Source organism: Scomber scombrus, chromosome 5 (assembly GCF_963691925.1).
Source record: "Scomber scombrus chromosome 5, fScoSco1.1, whole genome shotgun sequence".
Lineage (NCBI taxonomy): Eukaryota > Metazoa > Chordata > Actinopteri > Scombriformes > Scombridae > Scomber > Scomber scombrus.
Genome location: NC_084974.1, coordinates 28,075,613 through 28,097,583, shown reverse-complemented (window position 1 = coordinate 28,097,583; position 21,971 = coordinate 28,075,613). Strand labels below are relative to the sequence as shown.

The 21,971-nt window shown below is 39.1% G+C and overlaps 5 protein-coding genes across 5 annotated transcripts; 4 read left to right on the top strand and 1 right to left on the bottom strand.

Moving 5' to 3' along the window:
• Window positions 1–471: 471 nt before the first annotated feature.
• lbhl (LBH regulator of WNT signaling pathway, like) lies at window positions 472–2,418 on the bottom strand. Its single transcript, XM_062419921.1, has 2 exons — window positions 2,394–2,418; window positions 472–893 (listed from the first exon to the last, which is right to left on the bottom strand). The coding sequence occupies exons 1-2, from the start codon at window positions 2,416–2,418 to the stop codon at window positions 472–474; spliced, it is 447 nt and encodes a 148-aa protein (XP_062275905.1).
• A 6,030-nt stretch (window positions 2,419–8,448) lies between these two features.
• On the top strand, window positions 8,449–10,138 carry LOC133980877 (complement C1q and tumor necrosis factor-related protein 9-like). Its single transcript, XM_062419713.1, has 2 exons — window positions 8,449–8,523; window positions 9,726–10,138. The coding sequence occupies exons 1-2, from the start codon at window positions 8,481–8,483 to the stop codon at window positions 10,121–10,123; spliced, it is 441 nt and encodes a 146-aa protein (XP_062275697.1). The 5' UTR covers window positions 8,449–8,480; the 3' UTR covers window positions 10,124–10,138.
• Window positions 10,139–10,536: 398 nt separating this feature from the next.
• On the top strand, window positions 10,537–15,578 carry polr2i (RNA polymerase II subunit I). The gene is made up of 6 exons (XM_062419420.1): window positions 10,537–10,680; window positions 10,845–10,899; window positions 12,071–12,144; window positions 13,073–13,147; window positions 15,062–15,113; window positions 15,229–15,578. Exons 1-6 carry the CDS (start codon window positions 10,619–10,621, stop codon window positions 15,289–15,291), a joined length of 381 nt encoding a protein of 126 aa, XP_062275404.1. The 5' UTR covers window positions 10,537–10,618; the 3' UTR covers window positions 15,292–15,578.
• A 604-nt stretch (window positions 15,579–16,182) lies between these two features.
• On the top strand, window positions 16,183–17,534 carry pglyrp5 (peptidoglycan recognition protein 5). The gene is made up of 4 exons (XM_062419537.1): window positions 16,183–16,210; window positions 16,303–16,498; window positions 17,014–17,132; window positions 17,310–17,534. Exons 1-4 carry the CDS (start codon window positions 16,198–16,200, stop codon window positions 17,483–17,485), a joined length of 504 nt encoding a protein of 167 aa, XP_062275521.1. The 5' UTR covers window positions 16,183–16,197; the 3' UTR covers window positions 17,486–17,534.
• A 2,983-nt stretch (window positions 17,535–20,517) lies between these two features.
• On the top strand, window positions 20,518–21,744 carry foxg1c (forkhead box G1c). The gene has a single exon (XM_062419920.1). It carries the CDS (start codon window positions 20,518–20,520, stop codon window positions 21,742–21,744), a length of 1,227 nt encoding a protein of 408 aa, XP_062275904.1.
• Window positions 21,745–21,971: the final 227 nt, after the last annotated feature.

Below are 21,971 nucleotides of genomic sequence, written 5' to 3'. Positions count from 1 at the left end.
TGGGGGTCTCTGGTATTAATATATTATAATATCATATCACATAACACACACATACTTTAAAACTCAACATTTATGAAGTAAGGCACAGTAGAAGTGCTGACTCTGTGACTATGTGACAGTCACCAGAATAAATGTTGTAATTTTACATTTCTGCAAACCATACGCTGACACAGCCTGATTATTTGCCTTTTGTGGTAAACATTCAGCCACCACTGTAGGTCATATTTCACAACCAAATTAGAGAAGTTAGGTGGTATAAATGCTGACTCCATCTACTGTAACTGTTGCTGTTATATTTCGTTTATTTGGTTTGCTATGATCATGTATTAACAGATTTTTTCAATTAAAAACATTTTTTGGAACAGGGTAAAAAACGTGTAAAAAAATAAAAAAGTATTGAGTTCAGGCTAATTTAGGATTGTATGTATTTTTGTTTAAAGATACAGTATGTGCCTAAAAAGTTAACATATCCTACCAAACTGAAAGCACATGATCTGAAAAGATTTTTTTTAAACCACAGTTGGTCATGCATGGCAGACAGTATGACAACACGTCCAACTTACCAATGAGCGTCAATCCCGGCTGCTGGTTGAGGATAACTGACGTCTCTTCTTCCTCCTCCTCCTCCTCATCTCCCCAGTCTGCAATGTTGGCTGGGGGTATGCACTGCTCCAAGAACAGGTCCTCCTCATCTTCCTCCACGTCCATGTTGTCTGGAGGCCAGCGCAGCTCTCCGCTCTCCACCTCGCTCAAATCTGTGGGTTCCACAACGATGGAGGGTAGACGCTCCTTCTCATGGTCGTGGTCCAAGATGTTCAATGAGGTCTCTGGGCCCAGGACAATCTCAACAGGGTCGGGGAAGATCTGGATGAACGTCGGGGAAGAGTGGTTGACTCAGGTAAGTAAAGTTCAGTTCACAGTAAATTCAAACTTTAATGATGAGTATATTCCCAGTTTTTGACCATCAAGGTGTTTTATCATCATCGCTGTCACATGTTAAAAGTGATCTATAATAAACTTATCCTGAGATCCCATCCGAAACTATCAATATTGTCTTGAGGTGATAAATGCCACAGGATTGGGCTGCAACAAACTATTTTATCTGATCTAATCACAGTATGATGATGGGACATACCTGGAATGGCAATCTTTGGTCCTTCCTTTGCATATCGTCAGAGCTTAAATCTTGACCACTCATCTCCTCCATCCCTCTGCAGATGGAACAAAACTACCATGAGACTACAACATAAACTAGACACAAACATAGACGCTACAGAAGTTCGTACTTATCTCAGCATTAACAGCATTCTCCCCTTAATATTGTTCATCTTTTTTTCAGTATTCCTTCTTTTCTGTGTGTGGAAACACTTGAACATTTACCTTCATGAGTATCCTTTAAAATGCATAAAACCCAAGAATCCCCATAGAACAAGTATTGTAGAGATTTTACTTCACTAGGGTCAATTTAACCTCAGTTAAGATTGGGAGTTTCTGTAGAATCAACAGAAACTCAATGGGAATGTCATTGAGGAAGCCTTTGAAATATCTTTTCAAACCCCATATTTCTTCAGTGTGAAAAAATCTCTGTAAAAGAACTGCGTAGAACATTGAAAATGTGCCTTTTTCGTTAGCTTGGTTGGTTGTTTCTGAAGCAGTCTGCTGATGAAACGTATTTTGTGACTCAGTTAAACATTGGGTTCTTTGCTAAATTTAATTAAATTTTCCTCCATAGTTTTGGATGGAGGTTCTCTTTACATTGATTCTGTTGATCTCTGATTGCATTCCTCTTAAAAAAGTCCCTTTGATTATCCAAAACTCTCCAACAAAACCAGTAACATCTTCTAGATCTATAGGTCAAACTTTTCAAGATTGCAGAATGACAGATTAGTGATGTGTAAAAGTGAGGAAGAATTAACAATTGGATTGATCATTTTAATCTAAGATGTGGATGTAAGATCACTAATTTTGCTTCTACACTGTGTGTCTTATAGAATACGTTTTCTTATCTTTGAAGAGGCCCATCGTTCTTCCCTTAACTTGGCCTATGTCCAAATAAGGTAGTTGTCTTGGGGTTGTATGTCCAGTGTAGGATGTACATATGCATGTATGTTCTGCTCCGTGGTCATCTTCTATTGGGTAAAATCATATAGACTGATATGTTTGACCAATCACAGATGATTTCTTTGTTCTCTTAGAAAGTATAATAGTTTAGGTTTACTCTTTACTCGTTGAGACAATTTCCACAGCAGATGTACGTATGCCACATAGCACAATACACCAAATGTTTCTGTGATTGTTAACCAATTAGATGCTGTATGCTCTTACATTATAAGGAATGAAATTTGCCCAAAACTGATTGCTTACTGGCCTTCTAAATCTCACATCCAGCGTACTGTCTCCCACAGCAGTAAGGTCCATACTCAGTGACTCTATGGTTAATCACATAATCTGGTTCTATATGAAATAACATCATTGCCCCCTTATGCCCTTGTTTTTCTAGCTGATTTACAGTATCACAGGATCCAATGTCCCACGCTTTTGATTGGTCAGATATTTTCAGTCATGTGATTTGTGTGACTATGTGCAAGTGTGTGTGTGTGTGTTTTGTTCATCACATAGAGTCTCCAACCAAAAACACACTCTAGCTTACTGCAGAACTATAAAAGGGTTTGATATCAAAATGGATTATGTCCTTTTTTGGCTCATATTTTATTTTTTGAGAGGGAGTCTGACTGAGCAAATGCGCTGCTCTGGCTCTGTCCACTCTTAAATAGGGCTGTGAGCTTTAGTAACTTAACTCCATCTCTCAGCCACTGCTTGCACAGTAGGCCATTACCTTTAAAAGTGCTATCTAAAGTCACTGCTGCTTTATTTTTGCAAAATAAATTGGCACCAAGACTTACATCAGACCACTGTATGTTGCCTCCATAGTCTGAAGTATTGGTAAAGTAGTCACTTGTTTTAGTTACATGCATGAGTCTGAGTCCATATCCCACTTCAATCTGTTTATGGTCTCCAGAAAAGCCGACGGGGGATTAAGAAGGACTGAGGATCTGGCCGAATCCTCTCTCTATCCCCCTCTCCTCCTCCCTCTGTCTCTCTTTTTCTTGCTGTCTTTCTCTGTGTCCGCTCTCTTCTCCAAAAGTACCAATCATGGTTTGTTGTCAGGCATGGCATAATGACACAACCTGTTATATCTAGCTTACTCTTCAATGAAATTTCAGTTGAAAGACGGATCAGATTGTAATCTGTAATCTTTTTTTGGTACTTTTTGGTATATGCCAACAGCGTTGTTCATGTTACGTCAAACTATGGAGGAGCAGTTTTGAAATTTCTTGTGAATTCATCTTGTGGTAGAGGACAAGAGGAAATTAAACATGCAGGAAAGGGTTTCAATATAGCCTACATTACCTTTCAAACAGGAAACATCTTTCTCTAAAAGTAGCAAAACCACACAAAATACATCCTCCATAATAAGTAAAAGTTAGTATCAAGTTAACAAACTTATATTGTAGTTAGTTTTATATTATTATATTATTGGATCATTATTACTGATGTATTACAATATAAGCAGCACTTAAACAGTATAGTTGGTGGATGTGCAGCTGATCTTAAGTATTTTATATACTTATGAGTAGCTTAATCTTCTAATTGATCATATTTTAGATATATATGTTTTGGATATAAAATCTTAATTAGAAAAGTAGCTGTAACACTCAGTTACTTTCAAGCATGCCAAGCAGCCCTTGTGGTTAGACATGAACGAAGTAAAGGAAGACAGCAACTAATAGGTCAAAAATTGCATTCATCTAAAACCCTACTTGGGTTTATAACTAGCTAAATAACTGCAGAATGAATTATATTCTGCATTACATTACATTACAGCACAGTAAGTTACATGGCAGTAAGTCTAGAGTATGTTGTAGGTCATAGGTCAGGCCCAATCTTACTGTGAGGTGTTCAGGTCATTTACTGCAAATACTTTAGATTGTGTTTGATGCCAGCATTGAGTTCTTGGTTTATTTGAATATACTCAACACGTAGATAATATAGGTAAAATTTAGAGTTTCATAAATTGAGAATTTTAAAAAATTGCATCGGTGTATTTTTCTCTCCCTCTCTCACTGCCTTTATCTCATATTGACTCACTCTGAACAGAATTGAAATTAATTGAATTTAGCTCAGTTTTTTGATTGATTTAATTTGACAGATTAGCAGCCCTATCAACATGCTTAAATTCACTACACAATATGACAAATGAAGAAAACACTAAGCCAGTTTGCACCACTGTCAGAATGAGGACGCCCTGTTCTCGCCTAAATAGGATCAGCTTTGGGAGGATGCTATCATTTTTGACCCACTTGTGAATGTGCACAGACCTACAACTCAATTTCTGATATTATGCTGCTGACAACTGTGTCACACTAAGCTGTTTGTGAGCTACCTGGGATGGAAACTTTCAGCAGATATTATTAAGCTTAACCTCGATGTAATCCCTCTCATATACACTCCGACTAAACACCTGCACGTTTCAGCTCAGTCAACAATCAGCTTTTTTTTTTGTACAGTGGACAGTATTATTCGTGCCAGAGATTTAAATGTACAGTATAACAGTAGGTATTCAAACATGGTAATGACAGACACTTACTGCTACTTACTGGGAAAAAAAGAGATACTTTTGAAAACTACTTTTATTAGTTTATATTAAATACTTTTCTAAATGAGTTAAAATGATTGTAAATTATGTGAAACTGGTTGGTTTGTAAATAAGGAATTAATGAGGGAAAAATGTAAAAATCAATGAAATGATAAAATAAATTCTAAAACAAATCTGCCTCATAGGAAGATTATAAAGTGTTTATTCCACTTGACCTGACATGTCTCCATCACTATCTACAGACAATATACAGCTAAGATAAGTGACAAGAAGCAATGGCAGTTTAAAGACCTACCTCATTTACACTTTTGACAGTGGTGGTTATCACGTCTTTGCTTATTACGTTCTTATTTCATTACAAGTTTGACTTCCTTTTTCTGAAGTCACTTCCCTTTCCATTTTAACTCAACATGAATGACATGAAATAAACTGGTGACAATCTCAGTTGCAGTCACCAGTCGCTAAGGGTTCTTAGCAACAAGCTGTTCATATGCAATGAATGAAATAACGCTGAGATCACACAGCTGGAAATGAGGTTTTCCTGTTGTATCATCACACCTGTACCGTTATATGATTATTAGCATATGAGTATTATATCTTGTACCAGCTGGACTGATTGCATCACCCACAGTAAACTCTCCTAATGTTGATCACCTGCAGTCAGACAGGAGGTGACATACAAACACATTTAGGCACTGAACCTTCTACATCTGTTATGTAGTGAACTGAAATGGCCCATATTGTCCAAAATAGCCTATTATTCTGGACAAACAATCTATTTAGTATTTGAACTACTCAAATAAGGATTGTATTGGACATTTCAGTTATATATCATCATTTTGTTAGTAGCAAGCCCATTCATTTCACACTTCCATGTGCGTTGGCTGAGTTAAACTGATTTTATCCTGCTGTTTGACTTTGCCTGATCTTATCTTCATGACCCTTATACTAAGTTTATCACAACAGAAATCCACCTACAGGAAGTGTGAACTTCCCATTTAGCTGTTTTAGGGTTATGTTGTGGCGTTAAACCTGTGAATGTTCCTATTGATAATATTAGTGCCTCTTACCCCTCAGTTGCAGTCAGGCAGATTTCTTCTGCATCTTGGAACAGCTCCACAGTGGTGAAGCCCGGCTCCTCCAAGGCAGGTACAGACGGCATGAGAGGGGGTTCAGCAGGAGGTGAGCAGCTCCCACAGCATTCCCCCTCCGCTGAGCCCTCAGTGAGGCTTTTGGCCTCCAGGGCGAAGCCTGGATAGCGGGGTGCAACACCCTCAGGAATTCAGCAGAAGCTCAAGAGATGGAGGACTGCCTAATGTCCTTGGTCAGTTAGGACAGTACCTGTCTGGCTTGCTGATTTTGAATTTGTCTGCTAGCCTAAAGCCTACATGCATTCCCTTGTCTCCCGTATCCAACTTCCTTCCTCATGTCTCTCTCAATATCCCTCCCTGTCCCACCCCACCCTATTGCCAGGCTTTGGAGAGGAGCAGGATTAACGTCTCTTTCGATTACAGAGACTGGATGGGTGACGTCAGCCAGGCTTGACAGTTCCCTCTGATGAGTTGGCACACTGGGTCGTTGGTGCATCTGTACAGAAGCATGTAAAGGGCACACAGGTGGCATATGGCCTCACTGTCAATGGAAGCTAAGTTTACTGAATTGCTCACAAAAAGATTAAGAAGTTTTGAAACAACTTCCCTCATCCTGTGTGTTTGTCCACCATGTCTCTCTCTCTCTCTCTGAGTTTCCAACTGTGTGTGTGTCGTTGCTCCACCAGTGGATTTAGATTTGGACGATTCATGGAATTAGCCCAGGGATCAAGGGCTCAGGGATGGGGAGGGGATAGATAATATGGCAGCAACTATTACTAAACAGATAGCGTTCTGTTAACAGCAGTGTGTAATCCCTTCTATGGGCTAAGTCAGTAGGCTATATTTGGAACAAGGTAGTGAGGGAGCCGACACAGCATGAAGGGCATAGTGCTGCTGGACTTTGAAATCCTATTAATGGACACAAAATGTGAAAGCACACTCCATGTAATTCCTGATTTTTTTTAAGTTGAAAACATCTGTATTATGTTGTTTCTGTATGTCATTCTTCTTGACAGTACTCGTCTCGTACTTGTACATGTACAGGTATACAGGTGTTCAGGTACAGATTCAAAATTAACAGCTGCTTCTATCCTGTCTATTTAAATAGAGACTTCACTGTATTGCAGATTTTTCAATGTTTATAACAGAATACACATTATACGCATGACCACAAGGTCAGTAAATTGTAATAAATAAATAAAATATAATAAATTATTGTCTGCAAAAATCTCATATTTTTTGGGTTCTATTCAATGTTATTGTCATTCCACCACAGATGTGTAAATGCAGAAACAGTACAAACACTGCAAAATAGTGTAATAAGAAGGCATGTTAGGTACCAAATGTAATTCTGGTCAAGTATGCAACGTGATGTGGAAATTTGAAGCCTCCAGTGCACAAACACTGAGAATGGACTTCTCTCTTCTTCTCACTAGAAAATGAGACATTTTGTGTTCAACAATTCAACTTCTGAAATGAAAAGTATTTGCATATTCATATATTCTGGCCTTTTTTTAAAGAGGGAGACGGTGTAGATGTAATTTTAAGGATTTGAACAAGATAATTGAACTATTTTATGGAAAAATCATGTCAGACACAAATTATTATTCAACAAAGAGTATTTTACATCTTGCATCATACATCTTAAAACATGTCTGGGGTGGATCTTTAAGTCATACATGAAGATATGGGTGCTGTCTAATTCTCTATTACTTGTTATGGTATTATTTTAGTGGACTAATATCTGAAAAACTGGAGAATTGTGAAAAATGTCCAAGTCCTGTCATGCACCCACACATACAAACAACAGCAAATTACAAGAACAGGAAATACTGAGCTTTTTGACATACTATATTTCTCTGAACACCATCATTTAACTCTACTACTTTTGCCATTAGGAACTCTATAATTAGTGCAGACAAGCTAAGACGAGAATTTGAAGAATCTTGACAGTCAGGCCTGATCAGGCCTGATTATTGTGCAGGCATTCGTGTTTTGTTTTTTTTCATTTTCCTGGTTGCTCAACTGTTTAACTCTCAATTAAACAATTTATTAATCACAGACACTGCAAACGCACACTGAATGATTATTGGAGAGTATAGATATTTATAGTATCATTGTGTCATTTTGCTTGCACGGTAGGTGGTTTCCTGGTTTTGTCATTCAGAAGTTTTGCATGAATGTAACTCACTTCCTTCCTCAAAACGAATGTCAAAATAACAATAATTAGAGTGTTATTATTCTGATTAGATAAATTCTCTGTATTCCAAAAACAAATTAGAGAAGTGAAATATTCCTGTAAGCTGGAACATTTGAGAAAAAAGCAGAATGACCAGTTTGCACCTGGAAACTAGACTAACAACTCCAGCTGGTGTCTTTGCTTGTTTGTCTTACATTTGCAGCATTTTCCTGCAAGACAGTAACAGGTAAGAACCTCTTTGCTCCTCAGCATGAAATCTGTTTTACATGTGTTTCTTTTGAAAGGGGTGTTAGTAAGTATCATTAAAAAGCAGAAAAATGTCAGACAGACAGTTAAATTCAATTTAATGCTAAATTACTAAATATGTTTTTGTGATTCTTGTGTAGTATGTGGTTGACTGCAAAATGTGGGACAGCAAGTCACAGTGCACTGTCATGTAAACACCACTTCTGTGTAAATTGTCTAAATATTGCAGCTATCTAATTATTGTTTTCAACAGACGTGCACGACGACACTGTGAGACTATTAAGTAATGGCTTATGAACCTGGTCGAGGAGACAGCCTCCCTCCATCAGGTAAAAAAAAAAACAGACAGCATTTTAGGCATCATTATGTTCCTCCTTAACATAGTCGGCCAACTTTTCATACACCCACTTTTCAAATGGCAATGAGCAATAAGCAGTCTTCACTCCTTGTTGGGCACCATGACATTTATGTGGCAGGTTTAGAGAACAGGTATGGTCTGCTCTGTGGACATGAAAAAATATGTTTCAAACACAATAGAATAGAATAGAATATCCTTTATTGTCATTGTATAACAGGTGTCACAACGAAATTGGTACGGGGTCTCTTCCCGTAGTGCAAAATAGTCAAAATAAAAAATAGACAATAGTGCAAAATAAAAGTCAAAATAAAAATAAAGAAGTCTAAATAATATCTAAATAAATGTAAATATTATACATAAGAATAATGAAATACTTCAAAAGCTATTTACACACACACACACACACAAACACACATACACAGTCACAGTCTATTGCACATATTGCACTTATGCCTATGTAACCTGAGGTAGGTGTTGAATACAGTACTGTATACAAGGTGCTGAGTAGAGGTGCTGGGGGGTTAACTGTTCAGGAGCCTGATAGCCCAGTAGAGGTGCTGGGGGGTTAACTGTTCAGGAGCCTGATAGCCCAGTAGAGGTGCTGGGGGGTTAACTGTTCAGGAGCCTGATAGCCCAGGGATAGAAAGTGTTTCTGAGCCGGTTTGTGCGGCTTTTCAGGACCCTGTATCTTCTGCCAGAGGGCAGAAGTTTGAAGAAGCCTTGGCCGGGGTGAGATGGGTCAGACAGGATCTTCCTTGCCCTGTTTAGCCCCCGAGAGTCTGCAATGTCCTCCAGGGAGGGCAGGGGGCAGCCAATGATTTTTTGTGCCGTCTTGATGACCCCCTGCTGGGCTTTTCTGTCCTTGGCCGTGCAGCCGGCATACCACACGGTGATGCAGTACGCCAGCACGCTTTCTATCGTGGAGCGATAGAAGGTCTGCAGCAGCTTTGCCTGCAATGATCACCTGTTTAACACATTACACTTTTTACATGACTGTTCTGATGTGCTCTACTGCTTTCTATAATGTACTGAAACTGATTATTTAATCAAAATGAGCAACATTTCCACTGTAACACAAAGGATTCATTGAGCTCAAACGTTGCTACTGTTTTGATAATAAGTGTGGTTTCATGATAATCCTCACACTAATCATCATGATGTCACCCCCTGTAGGCACGACTGTTGCCTTCACAGCCAAGCTGAGCATCGATGACAGCTACCCCTGTAACTCTGGAGTCCTGAAGTTTGTGAATGTGCTGACGAACGAGGGAGGAAGCTACAGTCCTGACACAGGTGTCTTTACCTGTCCCGTGGATGGCCTCTACCACTTCACTGTGCATGTGTCTGTGTACGGGCGTGGGCAGTGTGCTATATTCAAGAATGGGGAGAAAGTAGTATCTCTGTATCACACCTCTTTACCTGATAAATGTAGCCAAGTGGCCAGTATGAGTTGTGTGGTCAAACTGTCCAAGCAAGATGAGGTCTGGGTGAATAACTTCGGGCCTGGCAGAAATGATATCTTTGCAACTGATGACAATGACACTGTCTTTGTTGGATTTCGTTTGGGTTAATGATATGTGTCAATAAAGTTCTTGGCTGAGCACGTATTCCTTTCAGTGTGTGTTTACTACAACTACTATAGTAATAATGATAATACAGTTAATTGGTACCCACTTTTCATTCATGGTGAAACTCAAATGCTGCAGTATTAAATACATAGAGCACACAACATAATTAAAATAATAATAATAAGAGTTAAGATGAAAAAGCCAGAATGTGAAGTAAATGAATATTAATAATTAATATTGTGCTTTTGCATCAATAAATGTAATGGTTTACTGAAATGAAATATTTCATTTGCTACATGACAATATTATAACATTGTCTACATTTTTGCCTCCAGCCTCTAGGGGTCGCTGTCTCAGAAATAATCACAACATTAATTAGTACACGCATGCGCACATGGTCTGTTTTCAAACGGGTAGAGGCAACAGCGGCGGTAGAAAGTGACGGACCATCATATTTATTGTATTTATCAGCTTTATCAGCATTTAAGAATTACTCCAATGGATTTGGAAACTGGAACATACGAACCAGGATTTGTTGGGATACGGTTTTGTCAAGAATGGTGAGTTTATGTCCGAACCCAGTCTAGAAAAGTTAACCTAGCCTGCTAGCTACATGTTACAGCTACATGCACGATGTTAATGTTTCAATTAAATACCGGCGTCCTATTTAATGAACACCAAAAAACTCCAAGAATCCTCTAAATGCAATGCCTTTGTTTTCCAGTAACAACATGTTATACCCTAAAGAAGACAAGGAGAACCGTATCCTGCTGTATGCGGTGAGTGTTTGCACGAGAGGTGTCAGTTGTTTAATGTTGCCTACTCTATAACTTAACTAGTTATAACAGCTGTATAGTAAAGTGATGCAGAAAAGGTTGTATAATCTGATGGAAAGTGGTGAGATGATAAAATACTATTCAATTACGGTTAATATGTGGATGATTCTGTTAACTAGACTTGTATTCAGTCATAACATTACAAAAATGTTGGAGTTCGGCCTCTGATCCACAGCTTCCACTTTTTAAAATTGTTAGGCTTCACAGTACAACTTATTAAACCCATGTTCAGATCTGTGAAACCTTTAATTATCTTTTTAGGAATAGGCCTTATTCAGAAATCACTATACTTACACTTGTCAGCCGTGGACTGCATTAACAAAAACATTATAAAGACTGCTTTAATCACATTTATAGTGTTTTAATGTAGTCCTGACTTGATATGTGTAAGCACAGTGATATATATATATATATATTTATTTAGTCATATAAGTTGTGCAAAAACGGAGAAACATTGCAAAATACCATCATTCATATTTCCTGTAAAGGAGAAATATGTAACACTGACATTTAAGCATTTAAAATGGGAACTGCAGTCCAAATTCAAAAATTGGAGAAAGTTGCTGTGTTTGCATGCCATTGTTTTATATCTGACAACCTGGGATGTTGAAATGGGCGTCAACCTGATCTCACAGAAATACATGAAATGACCACGACCTCTTAACACCACATTACATGGTGGTGCCGATCAGGTTGAATTGGCAGTGCGCAGAATCACACAGGCCGAAATAAAAACCGATGTTCAGCACCAGTGGAAATTTCAAACTAGAACATACTGGCTGTAGCATTATAGTCACAGGTATTTCAAATTAGCCTCTTAACCTCTGATACCATATCATGGTGATTTTGGTCATACATATTATCCTTTAATTTTAAGCTGTGGAAGCAACGTCAACATCATAAAATGAAGGTTCAATGAAAATCAGAAGAGTAGCCAGAATGAATCATTTTGATATTTAAGTGTTTGCTCCAAGATTCATAGTGTTTGTGCAGTGCATGGGTCTAATGGGATAACTTCTTGTGGCCCAGATATAATGTGCAAAATGTCAACCTGTAATAATTTCACTGAATCCTCTTTTCATCTTTTAAATGTTGAAATGATGTCGACCTACAGTGCAGGAATTGCGACTACCAACAAGAGGCAGACAACAGCTGCATCTACGTCAATAAGATCACCCACGAGGTTGAGTAAGTATAAGAAAACCAGAGTTCACATTTATCTATGTGAAACTGACCGATTGATCACTTTGCTGTTTTCATCTCTGCTTCACAATGTGACCTGCTTCTTGTGTAGCCACTAATGTACTTAATATAAGGGTCAATGACGTATAAGGATTTGCAACAACTCAATTTTAGAATAATAAAAACAAGCATATCTAATGCAGTAGTTCAAACATTCAGAATGTTGTGTACCTGAAGATTCATATTATAAATGTGAAATTAAGTGATTTTATTGGGGGGTTTTCAAGATTAATTGGCACTGGCCTTTAAAAAAGTCACGTGGTGCGACCATGATTCATCTTGAAATAAATTAATTTACTTAACACACTTCACATCTTTTTTTTTTTTAAATTTTTGTAAATGATGATCTTTTATTTATATAAGATATCTCAAGATGAATCATGGTCGCACCACATGACTTTTTTTTAAAGCCAGTGCCAATTAATCTTGAAAAACCCACTAAAATCACTTTCAAATTGTAATATGAATTTCCAGGTACACAACATCCTGAATGTTTGAACTACTGCATTATATATGCTTGTTTTTATTATTCTAAAATTGAGTTGAAAATCCTCATTGACCCATAAAAGAACTGGTCATCTAGACTAGTGGGTAAGTTAAGTCAATTTCCTGATACCTAGTAACACTTCAGATGTGCCCTGACTGAAACGTGATGGGATCAAGTCAAGAAAAGACAATTGATGGAGGATTGAAATCAGTAAAAGATAATCCCTTTGTTTTATCAGTGCACTTACAGACCACAGAAATTACTTACTTTTTTCTGCTAGTGTAAACAAATATTGATTGCCCACTTTAGATAGCTTATTTAATGTATGCACTTTTGAAGATTAAATGTTGGTGAGTCTTGAACCATCCTGCTTTCATCTTTCTCCAGTGAGTTGACACAAATCATTGCTGATGTATCTCAAGATCCAACGCTACCAAGGACAGAGGATCACCCCTGTCCCAAGTAAGTTTAACCATATTCACTCATTCTCTCTAGATGGCCATATTTGTCATTTATTTGACAGACAGTGTAGTGGCAGGAAATGTATGGAGAGATAAAGAGAGGTATGACGTGCAGTACAGGTCCTCCAGCCAGGAGTTGAAGTTGTTGCAGTTATGTGGTATGTGCCTTCATCATTAGGCCAATTAGGACGATGTTCGTCTGGTTTAAGGCTAATAACTCTGTATATATTCAGTATTGTCACACAAATCAAGGTTAATTTGTCTTGCCTGCAGAAGAAACTATTTGTCTTTTAGAACTAAGAAACAAGTTAAAAAGCTACATCAAGTCATTTTTGACCACATGAGGACAGAAAGTAAATCCTAAACAAATCCAAAGCAACACGTTTTGATAAATACTATTAATTTATCAAGTTCTTATTACTAACAACCTACTTAGATTTGTGGCTGAAATAGCTAACCCGCGGGTTTCAAAGCCTACAGGTCACTGACAAATGTATTCCAGATATTTATTGGGATTATAGCTTCATTTTGGTATGCCTACCTGAGAGAATAATGGTTATTATTTAATAGTGATTTTATATGCAGTGACTAAACTCTATAACACCACACAGGGAAGTTATATTGTTTCATTATTGTTTCAACCCATGCATTTAAATGTTGTTCAGTCAAGTTAAATACTAGGGCTGTCACAGTGAAGGCATTTCCCCTGCAGTGACTTAGGGTGGCTCAAAAGTGTGGTATGCGGTCTGTGCAGTATTGGCACTGTTGTTTTTTAAATAAACATTTGCATTTTAAAAGGCACCCTGCTCAGTCAGGTGATAACCCAGCAGAGTCTGAACGTATAACGGAGACAAAATATTCACACAGACTTGTTTTCAACCACCGAGCATCAGCACCATGTCGGCGGCTCAGGAGGTAGAGCGGTCATCCTCCAATTGGAAGATTGGCGGTTCGATTCCCGGCTCCTCCAGTCCACATGTCGATGTGTCCTTGGGCAAGACACTTAACCCCAAATTGCTCCAGTTGCTGTGCCAACGGTGTATGAATGTGTGTAAATGGTTAACTTCCTCCTGATGTGCAGGTTGTGCCATCAGTGTATGAATGTGTGTGAATGGAGTGAATGAGTTGTAGTGTAAAGCGCTTTGAGTGGTCGAAAAGACTAGAAAGGCGCTATATAAGTACAGTCCATTTACCATTTACCAACTCCGGGTCAGCTCACCCTAAGCCGGGCTATGTATGAGGGCTAGACCTCCAGAGACACAAAACTGTACCAGGGGAGCTGCTGGAGACGGACCAGACCGCGGGAGCTATCAAACATTAAATACACACACATTGAAGTGTAGAACAAGAATGGCCTAATGGAAGCAAAAAAACTGAACACAATGTGGTTGTGGCTGTTGCTTGCCCTTCACCCTGGTCTGCTCGCCTATAGCTCAGTATTGCAACATAGTGGTTATTGCAACATTGACCCATGGAGTATATACACTTCTGTCTCTGAATCACAGTATTGCCAAAGTGACCACAATAGAACGTGTGAAGATAACTCACCATTCACTGACATAACAAGGACGTAATCATCGTTTGTGACGAGGTCTTATGTATTTCTTTAGGTACCATCTTTCCACAGTGGCCAGTTGTTCCTCTTTAATTTAGTGTCTTAGACTTAGTCACAGAGCTGTAGTCACACAAAATGATTCAGTCACCACAGATTATCCATGGAGCTATGCAGAATTGTAACTGATTGCCAGATATATACAAAAAAGCATATTTTAGCCACTCCATAATACAGATAATTTATTATATGCTTATTAATTGATTTTGTTTTGTACATTTGAAGATTTTGACACTTTTTTTCTGGAAGAGAATCAGTGTTTGTAACTTTTTTACATTGTGCTCACATTATTTTTCTTCCCAGATGCGGCCACAAGGAGGCAGTGTTCTTCCAGTCTCACAGTATGAAGGCTGAGGTAATGATTGTTTGCAATGAAATACATATAACATATGACCTTAAGTCTAAATGTAATTTGTGTATGAATGTTTATCAGCTTTCTGTGGTCAGCTGTAGTGTTTGTGTCTACACAGGATGCTATGAGGCTGTACTACGTCTGCACGGCCCCTCACTGTGGACACAGATGGACGGAGTAAAGCTGGTGATGATAAAGAGGTCCCATCATTTTCATCTACAGTGTTGCTGTTTGCTATAACAGTCCTAGCTGCAGCTCTAACAGAGCTGATTTTTATTCTCACCATACCAGTCAGTAAAAATGTGAATATAACATTACATGACCGCTCAGGTTGTTGTCAAATTGCAGCACTGCTGATGTTTATAGACCCTGAAATTATCTTTGTATGATGACTTACAGTTTGTCACACAGCATCTTGTGAATATAATGTATTAATAGTTTTTTACAGCGGCTGTCATTTTCAAATGTGTTTTGTTAGATTAAATGAATCAGTTGTTTCAAATGTCTCTGAGTATTTCATGAAACAAGTTAAAGTGTGCACATTACAAATACTTGTGTGATTATTCACATTAGCAGACGCACCCATGCTTTTGTTAGCAGGGACATTGTTGCTTTAGCAGTTTTCAGACTAATATTCACATCAGTGTTGACACTTATGGTTTCTGGTTTGTACTGTATAAGCATAAATGCTACTTGATATTACACAACAGATACTAGTGATTTCCGCATAAAACTCCCAAGACCTCCTCACATTTGGCATTAATTTATGACCCAGCCGTGGGAAGGAAACTGCCTCAATTATTTGCAATATTGACAGTTTTTGATCGAGGCGAGTGACTTCCTCTTTTTGGAAGTATGTATATTCCAAACAAACTGTTAGGCAACTGAGGACTTACTCAGGCAGCATGTGCAGCTGGAAATTCACTCTTGTGCCCACTAGCAGACATGCATTCACACGCAAACAAAAAAAAAGAACAAGGAAGGTATACTTCCCGTGACCACACCTCCAGAAGCAAACAGGCTCTGATAAGGCAGCTGCACAGTCTGCTGCTTGTCATTGTAACCAAAGGCATCTGTTTGTGGAGCTATGGACCAGAAAGGTATGAAACACATTACACAAAATATACTACTTCAGTTGTGACCCAATTTTTTTTTGGTATATGCTTTTAATTGTTTTCAAACTGCTTTCCAGTGACTATCGTTTCAAGGCTGGAGTGGAGTGCAGCCTCCCCTCGAAACAGGGAGGCTTTGAGCGGCCCTGCCCAGAGAGTTATCATACACCACACTGCTCTCGCAAACTACACAAACCAGAGGCAGTGCATGGACCACCTGCTCAGCATTCAGAGACTACATATGAAAGATAGGGGCTTTGATGACATTGGATATAAGTGAGTCACTCTGTTGCTTTAATGTCAGAAAAAGTATGAAACCAATGCAAAATGTTATTGTGGCGTATATTTCTTTCCTATCACTTCTCGTTTAAAGCAGGTTTATTTGATTAGGGTTTGTAGTTTTATGATGTAGTCCCCCCCCCCTTTTACATCTGTTGTTCTGGTGTTGAGGTAATAAAAACATTCTTAATTTAAGAAGAGGTGCTTCCATTTATCTAAATCTCACTCTCTGTCCCTCTTATGCCAGATTTAACTATTGGCTAATTTCCATCTGCGAACCCTTTATTTACATACAATGCCATTACATCAACATATAAATACTAGCAAATTCATCCAACACAGCTATAAAATTACAAATTATAAGCTGAACCACAGTGAAATTACTGTTGACAATCTATTTTTTGCACCATGGGAAATAGCAGCACTGTGAACACACTAGAGGGAAAATTGATCATGTAATACTTCTAATGGGTTCCCTGCCACTTTTTAACATCGCTTTCTGCATGTTTCAGTTTTCTAGTTGGAGCAGATGGTACCGTGTATGAGGGCCGTGGCTGGGGCGTGGTGGGAGCACATACCAAAGGCTACAATCATGACTCGTTGGGGATCGCCTTCATGGGCAATTTCAACAGTAAGCATGCTACTATTTTAACACTGGCAGCAAGAGAGCTCAAGTTCAACTTTCCATAAACTTTCCATGTCTTTTTTTGTTTGAAGTCAGTGCCGCACCTATCCCAGATACATTTTTCTGTGCTTAGTCAACTACATTACATGCATACAATGACAACGGTGATTGTTTTGATTGCAGATGACGCGCCAAGCAAAGAGGCAATATCGTCAGTCAAACAGCTGCTGCAGTCCGGGGTTTTTCAGGGATTTTTACAGTCAAAGTTCGACCTGTTTGGACACAAAGATTTGGGCAACACAGAATGTCCAGGAAAGAAACTTTACATTGCACTATCACAACTGAGGACTACCGGATAAAGCTCACTGCATGGTTTAAAATTCGCACAAAACACCACCATCAGTTCTTCGTTCATCTCAGATAGGGAATTGGATGAAGAGGAAGTTCATTGTTCATTTCCTGCAGGTTTCACACCCTGTCAGACAGCAGAGGGAGCCATCACATGGACTCAAAAGGCCTCATCTACAAACTGACAGTGAATATACTTTAATTTTCATTGATATCATTCTTCCAGTACAATATAAATATGGAGTGCAATATGGTGTAAAATTGACATTCACATGTATTTAACCTATTTTTTATGCTACTGTTTTAAGAAAATAAATACCAGTTCTCAACAATGTGATGATTATTTAATTAATTGCTCTATTGGTATAAAGAATTCTCTCATTGCTCGCCTTCTCCCATCGAGGCCTTCAGACTGTCTGCCAGGGTTGTGTTCACCTTATGATATTGTCTTCAGGGTGCCACTGCAAAATCCTTCTCAACAACACAAGACATGAAATCAAATATTAAACAGAGAAAAAGATCCAAGAGGATTACATGTGTTGAAGCAACAATGCGTGCTTTCTGCTGCCAGAAACATTCCCAACAAGTGCTCACTTGTGCAGCACAGGGATTACGAAGGGACGCCCTGTATCAAGTTAAATCAAGAGTGTGTGTAAAGGTAACGGATCATCTGTGTAGTTCCGGTCGTCATGTCTGATGGGCATGTCAGACACCTAAGGAGCATAGCATTTGATTTGATTATACAATTTAACTAAAAGCTGTAGTCAAAAGAACCATAGTTGAAAGACTGCAGGTCAAACAGTAAAGCATGGACTCTAGTATGTGTAGTGGCCCAGACCTGCAGACCTCAAACATGCCCTGCAGACATATGTAACATTTACCACATGAAAATGAATGGGTCTACATGGCTGCAAGAGATGCAGGTTGCAGATGTGATAATGCTAGGGTTTTTTAATTGATTTCATTTTTCTCTAATTATCATATTAGATTAAACAGGCTATTTATTTCTATGTGTCAGAAATGCCTTGTCTTTTAAATGTATCATAACGGCCCAGAAATGTCCCTCTTTTGGTAATTATGTACATTACCCCTTTAAAGTCAGTGTTTATTACTAATAGCAGATCATCTACTGTGACATTCATGAGAAGCATCGGAAAGTATCCTTTTTGTTTTGTAATTGGGAAAGAAAAATATGAACATGCTCTGTTCATAGTATGTGTTGTGCTCTAATAGTAGGTTTACTAACACTGGATTGGACAGATGTATGAAACTGTATAAAATGCTGCTTATAGAATTAGGTCATTTTTGGTTATTTCAGATGTCTGATACCTAAAAAAGGTGATAAATGGATATGCATGACACATCCCTTTTTCATGTGCAGTTATATAACAAAGTGAAACACAGTAGCATAAAATAAACTAATGATGTGTTTTGGTAAAAGTAACAATTATGTGAAACATGGTTTAACAGGCTGTTTACTCAGCTTTGATTGCTGAGTTGGTTCCTCTTGGTTCTCGACTGTTTCACTCTTGATGAAAATGACAAAATCAGGTTTACACAAATAGTTGAGGAACAAGTTTAGTGAGTTTAAAACCCTCAGGTGTACCTTTAAACAAACGCTATACATCCACTTAGGCCATATTTCACTCTCCTCTGGCTGAAGTCGGCTTATTTCTGTTTTCAAGACAACAAAACATTATCCAGCTTGCTGTGTAAACATGTCTCTCTGTCATGTGTGTGGGATAAATCACTGTCCTCACACACAGACTCACAGTGATTATAAATCTGCTGTGCCTATATATTCTTCTAAAAGCCATAATCAATTAAGTGAAAATGAAAACACTGTTAAGAATGTGTATTTATTTATTTATAGAGACATTATTGTGACACATAGAAAGGCTGTTTTGGAAAATGTTATAAGATTTAACAACTGGTTAGTTTTTGTAATTTTTGGTTTCAATAAAAGGATACTGGCTGAAATACTGAAATAACAGGGACTTCAAAACTAAACCCCATGTCACTGTAACTTTTCTAAAAGGATGATATTCCACAACGGTCTTTTTTTTTGTTTCATTATCACAAAGCAAGATGCACACAGTGAACCTGCAGAGCTTATTATGGCCCACATATGAGGGGATGTTGAGCCAGGTCTGATCAGTAAGACATTTTCATAAGATTCATTCTGTCAAAAAAAAAAAAAAGGAAAGAATATCTGGTGCATTTTTATTCTCTCTGTATTGACTTTAGATCTTACCACAATCCTGCTTTACAATATAAATCACTCTGTTCTTTTAAGCCTACAAGAGCTCAACTATGATTCGGCTGTAGGTTACACCTCTTTCACCACTTCTTTCCTTTTGATCGGCATATTGCCAAATGATGGTGTCAACAAAGGTGCGCAGAGAGAGAGAGAGACAGAGAGGATGAAGCCAGCCCAGAGGGCAAAGCGCGTGTGAGAGGCTTTAGTTTCATGAGTCACGGAAGTGTTATAATTGAACCTGAGAGTTCACCGATCAGTCACACAGATTGACAGCACGCTCATTTACCCCGGGTTCAAACGACTCTTGGCGCGGTTTGGCACGTGCTTTTGGTAAAACCATGAAGTTACCTGCGCGTTATTATTGAGCTTACTGTGGATTTTATTATAAGCCTCAATACCAGTTCAACATTTTAGACTAGAGTTACATTATGTTCTAGCTCGCTGCTTTGATTGTATCAAGAAAAAGTAACAATGTTAACCTAAATTCGTTATTCTATTTTCTAAAATTAGGTCGCTCAAAGTTGAAACAGGCACGAATTACGCCCCCAAATGTTTCCCCCTCTTGAACGAGTCACAGAGTAATGCACTACTTTTAGTTGGCAGTGAGTCCTGAGCTGCTGTGATCATGCGCATTTGTTGTCACGCTGTTTGGCCAGTGAGTGTTTGGCTCCTCACCACTTTGGATCAGCGCATCTTTGCTCTGTGGGTTCAGTGACGCGCTCTGCTCTGCTCTCCTCACCGGACGCCTCTGAGGACTTTTGGTGTGATTTTTTATGCACTACAATGGAAGATTTGAAAACTTCAACTCCTTTATTCCACAAGTCCTCTTTCAGCATCAACAGCCTGTTGTTGAGACGAGAGGGAGCGAGGAGTGATCATGAGTCTCCTTCTCCTTTACAGAAACTGCGCTCCGCTCACCCAGAGAAATCCAGCAAAGACGAAAAGTTTGTCAGTGACAAGAAATGCGATCAATCAAAACAGTACACAAAGGTAGAAGCTAACCCAGTGGCTGCAAATGGGAATCGAGATGGGAATCAGGGAGAATCGAAGAAAAGCGGCAGGGCAGAAGACAGCGTTAAACCTGAGAAACCTCCTTTCAGTTACAACGCGCTCATCATGATGGCTATCCGCCAAAGCCCGGAGCGCCGGCTCACACTCAACGGCATCTATGAGTTTATCATGGACAACTTCCCATACTACCGACAAAACAGACAGGGGTGGCAAAATTCAATCAGGCACAACTTGAGTCTGAATAAGTGCTTCGTTAAGGTGCCGCGCCACTATGATGACCCGGGTAAAGGCAATTATTGGATGCTGGACCCCTGCAGTGAGGATGTGTTCATAGGTGGAACATCAGGGAAGCTTCGGCGCAGGGCCGCAGCTGGCTCCAGGGCCAAACTTGCTCTAAAACGTGGAGGGGGTCGTCTGGTGTCCTCCAGTACTGCAACCAGTGTGACTTTAGCCGCAACTGGCTCGTTTTACTGGCCGGTACCGCAGTTTCTGCCCCTTCAAACACCGGTGCGCGCCCACCTTGGCGCAGGAAATTATCTGAGTGCTCATCCCCGCTTCTCCAACCACGCTGCATCGCTTGTTTCACAGCGGTCCCGGCTGAGTGCAACAAGTGGTGCAGATGCTGACCGGTTCGTGCGGACGCACCAGGAGATGTCTTACATTGGAGTCAGCTGCGCGCAATCCCGTCGCCATCAGTTAGGCACTGCCTGCACAGCTTTCTCCACATCCATCCCTGCATGCACCTTGCCGCTGTCGGATCCGTGCGCTTTTAACATGATCTCGGGACAAGCCAGCTACTTTTATTCGCACCAACTACCCTGCGCCGCTACGCTTAGTCCTTGCCAAGAGGAGTGTGCAACTACCAAGACGTCTCCGGGACTATTCTTTTCCAAGAGCTCTCATTCAGACCTCGGGGGATACTGTAATGACTTTCCAAATTACTGTCCTCAAGTCAGTTCAAGCCCTCCTTTGCCTTGGAACATAGAAAAAATAGCTTAAAGGTTGACACCAAATAATATCTAAGATACTGAAGAATTTAGATCGGAGACTTTTGGCAAATGAAATCCCTAAAATATGAAGGTCAGATCAATATAATTGAAAGAGTGTGTACATGTTTATCAAATGCCTGTTTAATGAACAATATCCTGAAATTTTGCCCAATAATTTGTATCAAAGTGAAATATATCTAAATTAAAATGGTCAATGTTTTGCATTAGGATTGATCC